The following is a 15,694-nucleotide window of genomic DNA, read 5'->3' as shown; positions in this document are numbered from 1 at the left end:
TTAAAAGTCCAAAATTAATAGTTTTGCAACGAATTATATTATAAAAGGAATAACAGTTTCGGTCCCTGTTTATAAGTAAATTTAAAAAAAAGTAGCACGGAGTAATAATTATTATAGTTATTAAAAAATTTACGATAAAATTATTAATTTTATTTTCCTATTACTCTGAATTAGTTTTTGACATAAAAATAAGAAAATAAGGATCGTGACGAAAGACAATGACAAAACTATGGTATAACTATTGGTTATAATCATTCTCATTTTAAATGGTATTTTTTTTTTTACTCGTAAAAGTTCTTTTAAAAACTTTTCCTTGGTGAAAGTGTATGGGATTCCGGGGATACCCATAGCATTTTCATGACAAATCATGCATCCCATTTAAAAAAAAAACCACAAAAAAAAAACTAAAATCCGGACATTAATTTTATAAGGCCGTAAATAAAAGTTAAATCCAGACTTCTATTTTTTAAGAATATAATAAAAGTGCGACCCCATAACTAAGATACGGTTCGTCGAAATGAAATGAATTTTTTACCAATCCATTCTCGTAAATATCTGGATTTGAAACCTGTAGGCACTACAATTTTTTCCACTAACACTAGAAACTTGTTATTGAAAAACCATAACCAATTGTTGGTGTTGTTGCAGCGATAAAGAAACTCCCCGAAGGTTCGGGGAATGTTATCGATGTTGATGGTCCTTTACCGGATATATATCCGGTATGTTCCGGTAACAAACACCTTTAAGGTACAAGCTCGACCATCTCGGGAACGATTTATTATGACCACATTGAACCTTCTAGGCCATACCACCAATAATTTTTTCTGAAGGACTTTTATTACAAAAGGAATAACAGTTTGGGTCCCTGGCTATAATTTTTATAGGTTTCGCTTTTTTTTTATTCCCGTAAAATTTGACGAAATAAGCATACACATTGAACGAAGCTCTAAATATAACCTTTATCGGCTGTCTATGAAAAATTTCAACCTTTTTTTCACGAAATGTTAAGATTCTCAATTTTTACATATAAAAAACGACAATTAAAAAGCGAAGTGAATGAAGCAAACGCGACCCAGAAGCAAGTGAATATTTTGACAGCAAAAATGAGTGTTCGTGACACTTTGCGTCGCTATATAATAGGAAAAAACGTAAGACAATCACCTGTAGTCACCGATAGTCACCAAAATGAATTAATGCTGTTATATGATACGAATTTGGTTTCACTTGGGTGAAAGTGACTCCTCGCGTCGATTTGCGTTATACCAAAGAGGATGAATACAATAAGAGGCGTCACTCGTTATTTTTTTGGCATTTACTCGATGTATACTGAGAGGTAGTCGCTACATTTTTTTGGGCGAGATGCTTATAAATGTCTTCTATACATTTTCGTGGGGTATTTGTGTTTATTTTTCGACTGTATTTAATTAATTTATTTAATTCTCTTTCTAAAAATCACAGTTGCACAAGGGGCCTACACGGCATGGATAAATGCGAGACAATTAAAAATGTCCCTCTCAGAAAACATTCGGTATTAATTTTTTCAGTTTCCAGCGAGGTACTCGCCACAAAATACCGAGTGACGGCTCTTATTGTATTCATCCTCTTTGGTTATACATAATAACGCCATAAGTGTGATATCTTCTGCATAGACGTCAAAATTCCAAAGTGATTTGATCACCTGATTTGTAAATGACTATCGCTGTCTCATTCTGTATCTCTTCTATCACCCGCTGGAGATAGGTGCCGCCATATTGAACAGCCTGTCAAAACGCTAAAAATTAGCCATATTGAACAACCTGTCAGGCAGTTGACAAATAAGATAACACACTTATTCATCATTCGCAATGGCATGCAATCTACTCAACTGTCAGCGCACGATGCTGCAATACAAATTTTATATGTCGGGCCTATAATAGTCAAAGCTTTTGAACCAGAGGAACATCGCTGCATCGCTTGCATCCCTAGTTGTCAAATCGCAAAATGATTTATTTTGGAGAAGTTGACGGAACTGCAATTGCAACTATCTACAAATCCACGAACTAGAAAAATTGTTTACCTTAAGACCCAAATACGCATACATAAAAGGGAAACGATTTTCTGAATTAGCACAATAATAGTGGTTCAGGAACCGTAAATTGTAAATTTGGGAAGCTAACTACTGTTTAGGCAGGTCTCATGTGGCTCAAAACTACATTGAAGAAAGTGAACGTAAGAGCTCAACACACAGCAAATGGAAAGTGTTCTTTTTGAACAATACCCAAACTATATGGGTCACATTGTTGTTGCATTTGCAGGTTAAATCTCTATCCGTATCTGGTTCTCGTGTCATTGGAACGCGAGGATTATTTGCCAAATACCACTGGAACTAAAAACATTAGATCATATTAATTGTGAAGTCTTGAAAAGCCTTAAAAGAAGCTTTGTATGGGAACATTATTCCACCATTAGAGATTAGTATCTAATGGAAGAACACTAAAGTGTATCAAACAAAAGGGGAAGTAAGTCGACAAAAAAATATTTCTATACTTATAATGTAGATATTTTCAACACTAGGAAGTATAGGGTTTATATGGCAATATTTCACAAAAGTAAATTTCAATTATTTGTACGACGAATTACTCTACTTTGGAAAAAGAAATACTGGATATATATCTAAACATATTGAACGTAAAACTTGAAAAATAAGAATTCACAAGCTCGAAAGTCCAAAAGATATGGACGAATCAGAGGAATTCATAACCGTTATTCCTTCCAATCAAATAGTCTCGCCAATAAATACTTGTGGTGAGGAAGAAGTTAGACAGGATGAAGTGCAACTACACAAGGTTACCAAACTAAAACACGAAATACCCCAAAAACCTGAGAACCTTTCGGACTCAGCAGAATCGCGTCGAGACCGTAGGGGCAGCAGTTATGTTTGGAGTTATTGTATAAGGATGTCGAGGAACGAAATACGTTGCAAACTTTGCCAGAAAGTGATGTCTTTTCATGGCACAGCAAATGTAATAACACATTTACAGCGCATACACAACATAATAGGAGGATCTGCACATGATAGTACAGTGCGTAAATATAATTTGCCTAAAATCCAATAATCACTTATATTATTTTTCTGCAGGCTTCTTTTGACGATGAAAGTATTGGATCAGTTAATTTAAGAGATGAACCTTTTTCAACTGCTTTTTGGCATCGAAATCGACGTTCGCCTGCAAATAGAAGCGTTGTTTGGCAATATTACACTCGTGTTAGCCAGGATTGGGTCCGTTGCAATCTTTGCCAAAAACGTTTGTCTTTTCAAGGTACAAGTAATTGTCAGCGCCATTTACATCGTATACATGGCATTGCTGCAGCGGGACGTATGTTCAGTGGGTTAAAGCGCGAGACAATAGATAAGGACAGTTTAATACGAGAATACTGTGAATCTACCGAAGATAACAAAATGAAATGCAATATGTGCAGCATTACGTTTGATGAAACACAGTGTGATGAAATCCGAAAACATCTGACAGTCACACATGCGATTACGACAAAAGCTCCAGCAAAGCGGCGTAGGCGGCCGAATAGGGATGTGAAGGTAAAGCTGATTTAAACTCTCAACTACTTCGTAACCACATATTTACAAGGCATTTGATAGTTCGAATGTGTTGCTACAATAATTATTTGTATACTACTAGGAAACTAGTGATGACACCGACGAATGTGATTATAATAATGAAGACGAAAGCTGCCAAGTGGAGAAAACGCATTACAACATGGTTTCTGGCGCTGCAAATATTAAGAGTGATGTACCAACTTTTGAGGATATCATAGAGGAAGATAATGCAGAAGAAAACTATTGTGACGAGGACCCCTTCGACCCCACAGTAATTTTTATTTTCACTATTATAAATGTTTTCTTTCAATAAAATATAACTATATACCACAGAGGCTGCAAGATTATCCCGAGGCAAGGCTTATATCAGTCAATTCCAGTCGTGATGGCTCGCCAGAACCAACAATCAAAATTTCAGTAAATTCAAATAAGCTACGCTCTCTAAATGAGGAACGTATGCGCATGGAAACGCAGTACTTTCGAGAAAAAGCTGGATACTACCGTATGCAAAAATATCATATTGCACTACAAGCGAAGAAGGCCAAAATAGAGTTGCAGCGTTTAGAAAGTTCAGGTTTAAATGGCACAATTTACAATGCCAATATTGATCTTTAAGAAGCACACACTTCTACAGCCAACTTATTTGAGAATAACAAAGAGTAAATAGGTAAACATTGATATTGAGTTAAGAATTATATTTTCTTTACAGTTTAATAGTAGGAAGCTGAATGTGGTTTTCTAGTCTGTAAATGTTATACCTATAATTTTAAAGAAATAAATAAATAACTGCTATTTACGAATATTTTCCAATAGGTAAAATTTTGATAACCAATGCTCACCAAAAACGTATATAATATTGAAAGTAGGCTTCCGCTTAAAACTTTGGTCAACTACTGCGCATCGTTTCCATCTCCATCATTAGCTTCTTGCTTTGCAACTCAACCATAATTCGTTTAGCGCGTGCCAGTTCTGCCATTTCATTGTAATAACGAGTTTCGGCTTTAAGTTTCTCTTCAAGTTGGGACGTATCAACACTTATCTGTCCACTTATTGCATGTTCGACATCATGTAAAGTAATATTTTCTGAACGCATATCTTCATTAACACACCGTTGCTCGTTCGTCTCTTCAGTACAATTCGTATGATGAGGAGGCGATGATAAAGATCGGCTCGACTTTTGGTATTCATGAAGAGAAAGCTAAAGTGTAAAAATAAATGTGTTAATGTTTATATGCGTGACTTTTAGGGTTGTTGTTGTTGTTGTAGCAATGTTTCGCCCCACCTAATAGCTGCGACCGATCACAAATTGTCATCAATATCCTCTAACGGGAGTCCAAGGAAACTTGCTGTTTCGACAGGGGTGGACCATAATGAAAGGGGTTGTTAGAGGCGTTGGTTCCACATTACAATTAAAGAGATGGTTGGTGTCATGTGGGGACACATTGCAAGCGGGGCATACATTTTGTATGTCGGGGTTGATTCTGGATATGTAAGAGTTTAACCTGTTACAGTATCCAGAACGAAGTTGAGCAGGAGCTACTCGCGTTTCCCTGGGGAGTATGCATTCCTCTTCCGCAAGGTTTGGGTACTGTTCTTTGAGTACTGGATTCACCGGGCAATTGCTGGCATAAAGGTCCGACGCGGCTCTGAATTCTCGGAACAATTGCGGCTGCGTGCTCACCAAAATTTAGACCCTGATCAAACGTCACACCCAAGATTTTGGGGTGTAGGACAGTCGGTAGCGTAGTGCCATCGACGTGGATGTTCAAAATGGTCGACATTTGGGGCGTCCATGTTGTAAATAAGGTCGCGGAAGATTTAGTCGGTGATAATGTCAGGTTTCGCGAAGCGAAAAAACTGGAGGGATCAGGGAGGTAGCGGTTTATTTTATTGCATAGCGCATCGATATTTGGGCTGGGCCTGTGGCCAATATTGTGCAGTCATCGGCGTAGGAAACGATTGTGACTCCTTCCGGTGGTGAAGGTAGCTTAGATATGTAGAAATTAAACAAAAGTGTGGATAGGACACCACCCTGTGGCACCCCTTGTTTAATTCTCCTTGGTTTTGATGCTTCGTTTCTAAATTGCACCGATGCCTGCCGACCACCCAGATAATTTGCGGTCCACCTTTTAAGACATGGGGGAAGGGTAGACCCTTCCAGGTCCTGCAGTAACGAGCCATGGTTGACCGTATCGAAAGCTTTTGATAGGTCTAGCGCTACGAGTACTGTTCTATGGTGCGGGTATTGATTTAAACCGCAATTTATCTGGGTGCTAATGGCATTTAGCGCGGTTAGTGCTATGGAGTTTTCTGAAGCCATGCTGATGAGGGGCTAGCTGCAAATTTGCTTGGAAATAAGGGAGCAAAATGGCTTCAAGCGTCTTTGCCACTGGTGATAGGAGAGATATCGGACGATACGACTCACCTATGTTAGCTGGTTTCCCAGGCTTTAGTAGCGGGACCACCTTGGCCATTTTCCATTTCTCAGGTATGACAAAGGTGGAAAGAGACAGATTGAAGACATGCGCTAAATATTTGAAACCCTCTTTGCCTAGGCTTTTAAGCATCGGCATGGCTATGCCGTCTGGGCCCACTGCTTTGGATAGTTTAGCACGACCAATGGCGTCCTCAACCTCTTTAGCGGTGATGGTGATTGGTGACGCGCTGAGCTTGTGTTTATGTGCGTGTCTATTGGTAATAAAATCCTCAAATCCCTTGCTGGCAGTACTTGGGGAAAAGACAAAGAAACGCTTATTACCACATACAAAGCAATTGGCCAGCCGATTGCATGCTACGCGTCCCCTATAAGGTCGCCAAGCCTAAAAATTACCCACTGGAAGAAGCTACAGGCCTGCCAAAATACTGCTTTCAGAACCGCCACGGGCTGTATTCTTATGTCCCCAGAACACCATCTACATAATGAGGCGAGAATCCACCCCATCAGGGAGAGAAATGAGATGCTAACCAAACAGTTCCCGTTGAATACCCAGAAGCTTGGGCATCCCAACAGACATCTGATTGATGAGCCAACACCGCCTAGGGACTTAAGGAGTAACCTCCGTAAGCATTTTGAGGAAATACGGCACCTGAGAACTCAACCGTATGAAGCAAAAAAAAAAAAAAAAACAAGTAAGGAAGGCTATGTTCGGGTGTAACCGAACATTACATACTCAGCTGAGAGCTTTGGAGACAAAATAAGGAAAAATCACCATGTAGCAAAATTAACCTAGGGTAACCCTGGAATGTGTTTGTATGACATGTGTATCAAATGAAAGGTGTTAATGATTATTTAAAACGTAGTGGGCCTTAGTTCTATTGGTGGACGCCTTTTCGAGAAGATATCGCAATAAGGGTGTACCAGGGGTGACTTTAGAATGTGTTTGTACGATATGGGTATCAAATTAAAAGTATTAATGAGGGTTTTAAAAGGGAGTAGCTATTAGTTGTATATGTGAAGGCGTTTTCGAGAGATCGACCAAAATGTGGACCAGGATGACCCAGAACATCTTCTGTCGGGTACCGCTAATTTATTTATATATGTCATACCACGAACAGTATTCCTGCTAAGATTCCAAGGGCTTTTGATTTCGCCCTGCAGAACTTTTTAATTTTCTTCTACTTATTATGGGAGGTGTCACACCCATTTTACAAAGTTTTTTCTAAAGTTATATTTTGTGTCAATAAACCAATCCAATTACCATGTTTCATCTCTTTATTCAATTTGGTACAGAATTATGGCATTTTTTTCATTTTTCGTAATTTTCGATATCGGAAAAGTGGGCGTGGTCATAGTCGTATTTCGGCCATATGTATGTATATTTTATACCAAGATAAAGTGACTTCAGATAAGTACGTGAACTAAGTTTAGTTAAGATATATCGTTTTTTGTGCAAGTTATCGTGTTAACAGCCGAGCGGAAGGACATACGGTCGACTGTGTATAAAAACTGAGCGTGGCTTCAACCGATTTCGCCCAATTTCACAGAAAACAGTTATCGTCATAGAATATATGTCCCTACCAAATTTCACAAGAATTGGTAAATTTTTGTTCGACTTATGGCATTAAAAGTATTCTAGACGAATTAAATGAAAAAGGGCGGAGTTATGCCCATTTTGAAATTTTCTTTTATCTTTGTATTTTGTTGCACCATATCATTACTGGAGTCGAATGTTGACATAATTTACTTTTATACTGTAAAGATATTAAATTATTTGTTAAAGTTTGACTTTAAAAAAATTATGCCCATTTTGAAATTTTCTTTTATCTTTGTATTTTGTTGCACCATATCATTACTGGAGTCGAATGTTGACATAATTTACTTTTATACTGTAAAGATATTAAATTATTTGTTAAAGTTTGACTTAAAAAAAAATTTTTTTTTAAAAGTGGGCGTGTTCGTCATCCGATTTCGCTAATTTTTATTTAGCACACATATAGTTAACGCGCCTACCAAATTTCATCATGATATCTTCAACGACTGCCAAATTACAGCTTGCAAAACTTTTAAATTACCTTCTTTTAAAAGTGGGCGGTGCAACGCCCATTGTCCAAAATTTTTCTAACTTTCTATTTTGCGTCATAAGGTCAATGCACCTACCAAGTTTCATCGCTTTATCAGTCTTTGGTAATGAATTATCGCACTTTTTCGGTTTTTCGAATTTTTCGATATCGAAAAAGTGGACGTGGTTGTATTCCGATTTCGTTCATTTTAAATAGCGATCTGAGATGAGCGCCCAGGACCTACATACCAAATTTCATCAAGATACCTCAAAATTTACTTAAGTTATCGTGTTCACAGACGGACGGACGGACGGAGATGGCTAAATGAATTTCTTTTTTCACCCAGATCATTTTGATATATAGAAGTCTATGTCTATCTCGATTAGTTTATGCCGTTACGGATTACCGTTATGCGAACAAAGTTAATATACTCTGTGAGCTCTGCTCAGCTGCGTATAAAAACAAGCAGGTCCTTGGTGAACTCCACAAACAGGCGTCGGACCTTTATGCCAGGAATTGCCTGGTGAATCCAGTACTGAAAGAACAGTACCCAAACCTTGCGGAAGAGGAACGCATACTCCCCAGGGAAACGCGAGTCACTCTGGCTCAACTTCGTTCTGGATACTGTAACAGGTTAAACTCTTACATATCCAAAATCCACCCCGACATACAAAATGTATGCCCCGCTTGCAATGTGTCCCCACATGACACCAACCATCTCTTTAATTGTAATGTGGAACCAACGCCTTTAACACCCCTTTCATTATGGTCCACCCCTGTTGAAACAGCAAGTTTCCTTGGACTCCCGTTAGAGGATATTGATGACAATTTGTGATCGGTCGCAGCTATAAGGTGGGGCGAAGCACTGCTACAACAACAACAAGCAGTATAGGGATCTATTGAGGTTGTGCAAGCGTAAAATTTCCAGGGCGAAGAGAATCCCATGGAAAAATTTCTGTGCGGACATAAGAGTGCTCCAGCCGAACAGCACGGTTAAAAAAGGTCCTAGCAAGGGGTAACATAGTCCAGGGACTAATAAAGAACGAGAACCGGGAATGGTCACGTAATAGTGAAGAGTCTCTTAAGGTGCTTTTCGATACACATTTCTAATCGGGAGATGATTCAGAATAGCCAGCAGACAACACTCACACTTCGAACACGGAGCGGGTGGTGCCGTGCTTGGTGACCGATACCAAAATCGAATGGACGGTGCTACAAGTTTCAAGTAGAGCGGTCATGGAATGGCTTTAAATAATATTCGATAGGTGCATAAGACTGAATCATTTACCGCACTCTTGAAGAACTGCTCGTGTAGCTTTTCTACCAAAAGCGGAGAAGATCGGTCACATGTATCCCAAATTTTGCAGACCAATTAGCTTAACATCATTTCTGGTCAACACCTTTGAGAGGTCGATAGATGAGGACATAAAGTCCAACGTGGATGAAAGGCTGCTCTCCAAAACACAACATGCGTGCAGCAAAACAAAGTCGGTAGACACTGCACTGCATAGGGTAGTAATAAAGATAGAGAAAGCCCTGGAACATAAGGAGTATGTTCTACGAGTAACCCCATTTAATTTGTTGCGTCCCTCCCACAAATTGTCATCCTCCCAGCAGCTCCTTGCAAGACGGTCATACTCTTGTCAGTGTGTCTCGTGTAAGGGATGGTTGCATCGGACAGGTTGTTCTGGGCTAGACCCCAAAACCAGACGTCCACGTAACTTATATAAACCTTTTGTGGCTCCTTGCTGTTCACGCCCTAGGACGTCCCGTAGTCTGCGTCTAAGCGCCAGAGGGTAGTAATAAAGATAGAGAAAGCCCTGGAACATAAGGAGTATGTTCTGCGAGTAGCCCCATTTAATTTGTTGCGTCCCTCCCACAAATTGTCATCCTCCTAGCAGCTCCTTGCAGGACGGTCATACTCTTGTCAGTGTGTCTCGTGTAAGGGATGGTTGCATCGGACAGGTTGTTCTGGACTAGACCCCAAAACCAGACGTCCACGTAACTTATATAAATCTTTTGTGGCTCCGTGCTGTTCATGCCCTAGGACGTCCCGTAGTCTGCGTCTAAGCCCCCCCCCCCCCCCTCTACCTTCCAGCAGCCTCGCTGCTCAGCAAGCCACAACAAGTACCCGCTGCTGCTCGCGCCCCACGGCGTCATCAACTCACACGGCTGCTCCCACTCAAACCTACAATCTCCGTAGTAGAGTCGGGAACAATGCCGAGCATCAGCCCCTGCCCCCGTCTTCCCCCCCCCCCCCCCCCCCCCCCCCCTCTTTTTCTGGCAGCAATTATGTAGGTCAGGGAAACATACTCTTAGTCCCTACCTCCCTTTGCACCGTTTGCCAGCACAGAATATATACGTTTGCGATTTAGATGTTCTGGTCTCCGCGACGGCAACCCCCCGACGGGTTTCATTGCGCCATGTTGCCAGGCCGCATACCCAAATACATCGGATACCCCAATGGTTACCCAAGGACGTCTAGTCCCAGGGCCATAACAGCAGTTGCGTCCTGGCTTTCCACAACCCAGACGTAGTCACACGTCACTTACTCCCAGAGTGACGACGTCTCCCCCTATGCACTTCAGAATTCTGCAGCTAAACTGTAATGGATTAACTGGGAAGACAGTCATCGACTAGCTTTCATAGAGAACGGTTGTATTTTCAATAGATCTCTCTGTTAATCCATTTTCGCAGTGCAGTTATACACCAACAACTACAGTTGGATATATACACATTTTTCTTTATAGTTTTTTGTTTTTTTGCAAACAAACCACGTGCCTTGCTAATAGTAAAAAATTTAATATTATCTTAGCATTCCTACTAGAGGCTACAATGCAGGGGATAATAGGTTCGCAGCCCTATCCTCTAGCCCGAAACGCAAAAAAAAAAACCACCAATAATCCGTGACGAGTTCGCTGAGCTACGTACACCCAGAATCCCAGTATCGATTCCGAAATTCGTTGTTGTTGCTTCAGCAAATGAACAAAAACCACTATCGAAGTACCCATGTTTCGCTGTCAGAGATCTCTGAACGTAATCAGCAAGGATATTGAGCAAATTTCCGAGCTTAGAGACGGTAACCTCCTCCTTCTGGTCAAAGACAAGGTTACAGCAGAAAAGTTTATCGCCGCCAAACAACTTCCGGGTATATGCGAAATTAATTGCAAATATCATGACAACCTCAACTTCGTAAAAGGAACGATATTCGCGCCATTCCTAAAGTCACTACCAGAGGACGAAATAGTTAAAGAGCTAGCATCTGAGGGGGTAGTGAACGTTTTCAAGTTCACTAGAGTGATAGGAAATAAAACAACTCCAAGCGGTGTTATCCTACTTACATTCGATGCTTTCAAACTACCAGAAACCATTAATATCTCTTGGTATAAGGTAAAGGTAAGAGAGTATTTCCCAAACCCCATGCGTTGCAAATCGTGCCAGCTTTTAGGCCACACAATGAAGCACTGCACGCAACATTATGTCAAATATGCAGCCTACCCCCTCACTCAAATGCGCCATCTGAATGCACACGCATCAGGTGTGCCAAATGCAGTGAAGAACATCCAACAACAAATGCCCCAAACAACAACAACAAGAACATCCATCTAACTTCAACAAATGCCCAAATTTTTGCAGCAGAAAGAGATCCTTAAAATAAAAACACAACGTAAATGTACGTTTAAACAGGCAAGGGAGTTTTACTCTGCTCAATTTCCCGCTACTTCGTCTCCATTTTCCTTAGCTGGTATCTTATCCGACAATAAAACTACCAACACCGCTTCAGTAACCAATTTAAATACAACCATCAACTCAACTAGCAATCAAAAAGAACATGTTCCTACAAGCAATAATACCCCGCACCTGAGCGATTAGGCGCTATCACTAAGTTCACCCAACTTTCTGGAAACCTTAAAATCTACCAATAAAACACCAACAACTTTAAGTAACACTATTGTTACTAAACCAAGCAATCAAATTCCAAAAACCTCAAATATCTCTAAACCAGTTGACTATACGTCAAACTCGGCGATGCTATCGCCAATTACGCGCTTAACCCATGAGCTGCTAAGCAGCAATCGGCACTTCACCTCGCCAACTCGCGCGGACTCGGATTCGGATCCCGCAGTTGATCGATCTGAAGATGTAACGATGAGCAATCAGTTACCTCATGTGTTACGGTCTACGGCTACGACCCACTTGGGAGCGTGTTCACGCGAACACACCTAGCGATGTGGCGAAAGTGGCGATAAAAAAATATCGAAGACAAGAAAAAAGACAGACCGGCCATCACTACGAAAAAAATCTTTCCCTTTTAGATTGAGTTTCCGGCCGATACACACCATCAAGAAGAAAAAAAGATTCTGGTTTTTTTTAGCACGAGTTTCCGGCCGAGAAGGGGTAGAAAAAAGAAAAGTTTAGTTGGCTAATATGCCGAAATTACGTATTTCCCGAATATGAATATATAATAAATGATTTGGATGTATCTACACCAAGCTAGCCATGCTCAATCAGAAATCACGAATTCACCAGGAATTGTGGCATTGGAAATTGTAAATGGCGTCGCACATGTCGATAATAGAAATAGTCTTAGAATCCTTTCTTTGTGAAACTGCCTGCTACCAGAGGAAATGAAATTGTCTCGTACTTATAAATCGTTTGGAGATTGGCTTTTTATAGACCGCTTCATTGCTAAATTATTTTTTTTTTTTCAAGAGGCGAAGGTTTGGCATGCCACTGAGCTTGGCGTTGAATTATATATACACAGGAAGCCTTAGAACCCAAACTAGCTAAATCGCGTTCGAACACTTGAAGAAAAATACAGAAGGAATTAGTGCGTCAGCGAAAAGACAGGATAACCAGGTTCCGGAAAAGGAACAATTTCATTAGATACAACAAACCGCAGCAGCACAAGGTTACGCAAATCTAGCTGCAAATAAACGTAAAAAAAAAAATTGGAATAGGGTACATCGAATGATGTGCGGCATCACCAGAGCAATGGATGCAACCACCTTGGTGGCAACAGCAATAGAATTACTCGCAGCCAAACACAGTTGCCACTAATGCGTCGTGCACAGCAGCGTAATAGCAACCACCGTCATTTTAACAGTAACAAGGGTAACCACAATACACCAACAATAGCAGCAAGTGGCGTAGGAGCAACCAATACGGGAACTCATCAAATAAATGTTAACCAGCCGCGACAACTTAACCAGCAACAACACCGTCACCTGTAACCACGTCGGCAGAGGCCCATGGTACGTACTCTGGCGGCCAAGTAAGTACCAGCCTACCGGGTGAGTCGTACTAAAGTAGTTAGTTGCTTCACCAATTCAATTTGACATAACTACATGTACTTCTTTTAAATTAAAATAACCCGAAAAGAGAAGTTAGGATTAGACAACCAAAAATTGTATGGATTGTACCTAAACTTTAAAGAAGAATTTTTGTAATTAAATAGTTGGTTTTCTTTGGTAGGAATATGTTTACCTGTATATAAATTGGTAATTACCTGTGAAGTTTACGCACAGAGGCGCGCGTTGATTCATTTAGGGCACTACGGTCTAGCTCTACTGGAGCTCAGCTCCAGTTGATTCAATTATTTAGATGCATTTCTTTTGCGTTTTCCTACCTAGTAGTGATAGATAAAATTATTTTTTTCCTGTAATCAAATGGGATATGTCTAACTGAGAACAGAAAACAGAAAAACGAGCTTTAGGGTCCTAAGTGAAACGACGTACGTATATTTTAATAGTATGTTGCATTACGTAGCACTTTAATACAAATGCGCAATGCTAACTCAATTTGAATGTATAACAATTATGCAATTTTGCTGTTAAGATTATAAAATGAATTTTAAACAATAAGAAAACCAACACAACCCCCAGTTGAACTATATGGAGAAACAACCATAATTAGGATATAGTAACATAGAATTAATGAGGCAATAAATATGTGCCCGTATATATGACACGCGTATTAAGGTATCAGCGCTCTTTATTACAGAACATTAATGTTTAATCAATTAATGACAATTTGATCAGATCTAAATTTGATTCCTAATTTTCATATGACGTAACGATCCAATGAATTCAACTCCGTTCCGTCACTAAATGTACTAAATATAACATTTCTTTTTTTTGATTTCGTAAAATTTCGAAATAATTGAACGTGCTCACGATGCAAGTCGGCAGTACTTAATATTCATGTCAATTTATTTACTAATAACTTGTGTCTCGGAAGTTGTGACAAAAAAAAAAGAAAGTGGGAAAAGAAAATCTATACTAACCACCTTATTAATATAAAAAAAAAAAATTTTAAAACAGGTTTATAAGGCCCTGCCAATTGGAAGTTTATTAGGAAATTTCGTTCTAAAATGTTTTATAAATCTTGTATTTGGTTTTGATAAATAAGTGAGTTAATATATACGTATTCGTATGAAATATTGTATGTCCAAATATATCCGCATATACGCTTATTTAAAGAAAACGTAAGCACACTCACAAAGCGAATGAAAGCTCGCTCGATTTAATTGACAAAAGATAAGTAAAACCTATTTTACTGCTGTTGAAATAAAATTCCTTTTAACTATTTAGAAGACGAGAATAAAGAAAAAAAAAAAAGAAAATAAAAAAATAATTTTTTTTACAAAGTTAGCTAGACCTAGTATATATGTATATTGCCTAAGTCTTCATTGAAATGAATTATAAACAAATTGTATTTAATATGGGAATGCTGACTTCCTTATTTGTTTAGAAGGCACTTAGGGCATACAGGTAAGGGGCCACCGAAAATTAGGTGCGTCGGTGGCCATGGTTTTTGAGGGTGGGCTAAGCACCGGGCGTCGCAACAACACCCGCGGCGCCCCTCTGTATATTCGGCCCATTTCTTTTTCATTTTAATTTTCAGCTTTTTTTTGCAATTTTATTTTTCAGCAGTTTTTTCTTGAATTTGATTTTCAGCGTTAGTAACCGGCCATGTCCGCTTCGGTAGTTTTTTTTCGCGTCAGTTTTTTTTTGAATTTGAATTTAAATTTTTGAATGTTAACGGTCTGTCCGTGACATCCGGTTCGGCCGGATGTTGTTTTATTTTGTATTGATAAGCGTTTAGAGTCGGTCTCTGCGCTTCTGTCGGTTTTTTTTGAATTTGACAGCTGCTAGTTTTGATAGGCATGATAGGATTTTTTTCTGTTTATGGCGCAGGAACAGTAAGGTTGGCAAGGACCCGCCCCAGCCGACAATGACTAGCCACTGTGCACCAACACATCATGCCGACCGCCTTCCTTACTGCTTCCCTTGTAAATGCGATACCATAACAGATGGCGCCCAACGTGGGGCCTGGTGCCCGAGGCGCTGTCGCGCTGGTCGTTTTGGTCAACTTGTGAAGTTGACCATCCCATCAGTCCGAGGTGTGCAGCCGCAGGAGCCGCCACCTGCGTTGCGGTGGGATGGTTGGACGGATCAGGTTGTCCGGGCTGGTCATCGGGGGCAGTGGCTGACGGAGCCACGTGACTTAACGTCAGTTATCGGGATTTTGTATTCACCCGATGAGGCAGTGCTGCACGCACTTTATTTTTTTTTGTAGTTGGGGTTTTTATTTTCCCGG

The 15,694-nt window shown here is 39.9% G+C and overlaps 2 protein-coding genes across 3 annotated transcripts in view; one reads left to right on the top strand and one right to left on the bottom strand.

Annotated features, from left to right (window-relative positions):
* The first annotated feature begins 1,923 nt into the window (after positions 1-1,923).
* LOC137237149 (uncharacterized) lies at positions 1,924-4,397 on the top strand. The gene is made up of 5 exons (XM_067760467.1): positions 1,924-2,498; positions 2,554-3,062; positions 3,119-3,574; positions 3,675-3,863; positions 3,926-4,397. Exons 2-5 carry the CDS (start codon positions 2,715-2,717, stop codon positions 4,205-4,207), a joined length of 1,275 nt encoding a protein of 424 aa, XP_067616568.1. The 5' UTR covers positions 1,924-2,498; positions 2,554-2,714; the 3' UTR covers positions 4,208-4,397.
* The window catches only part of LOC137237150 (uncharacterized), a 26,700-nt gene continuing 15,276 nt past the window's right edge, over positions 4,271-15,694 (bottom strand). The window contains exons 3-4 of one of the 2 annotated variants that reach the window (XM_067760469.1): positions 4,432-4,790; positions 4,271-4,378 (exon numbers count right to left, since the gene is read on the bottom strand). In XM_067760469.1, the coding sequence (XP_067616570.1) occupies positions 4,479-4,790 (312 nt within the window). In that variant the 3' untranslated portion in view covers positions 4,271-4,378; positions 4,432-4,478. The remainder of the gene's footprint in view (positions 4,379-4,431; positions 4,791-15,694) is intronic. The other variant, XM_067760468.1, reaches the window with a different exon arrangement.

Source organism: Eurosta solidaginis, chromosome 1 (assembly GCF_040869045.1).
Source record: "Eurosta solidaginis isolate ZX-2024a chromosome 1, ASM4086904v1, whole genome shotgun sequence".
Lineage (NCBI taxonomy): Eukaryota > Metazoa > Arthropoda > Insecta > Diptera > Tephritidae > Eurosta > Eurosta solidaginis.
This window is presented reverse-complemented; position numbering and strand designations above follow the sequence as displayed.

What these genes read in the sequence shown, in the direction of transcription:
- LOC137237149 (XM_067760467.1), top strand. Translation starts at nt 2,715, where the DNA reads ATGGACGAATCAGAGGAATTCATAACCGTTATTCCTTCCAATCAAATA. An exon ending in GATCTGCACATGATAGTACA is followed by an intron (nt 3,063 to 3,118) that starts GTGCGTAAATAT and finishes ATTTTTCTGCAG; the next exon opens with GCTTCTTTTGACGATGAAAG. An exon ending in GGCCGAATAGGGATGTGAAG is followed by an intron (nt 3,575 to 3,674) that starts GTAAAGCTGATT and finishes GTATACTACTAG; the next exon opens with GAAACTAGTGATGACACCGA.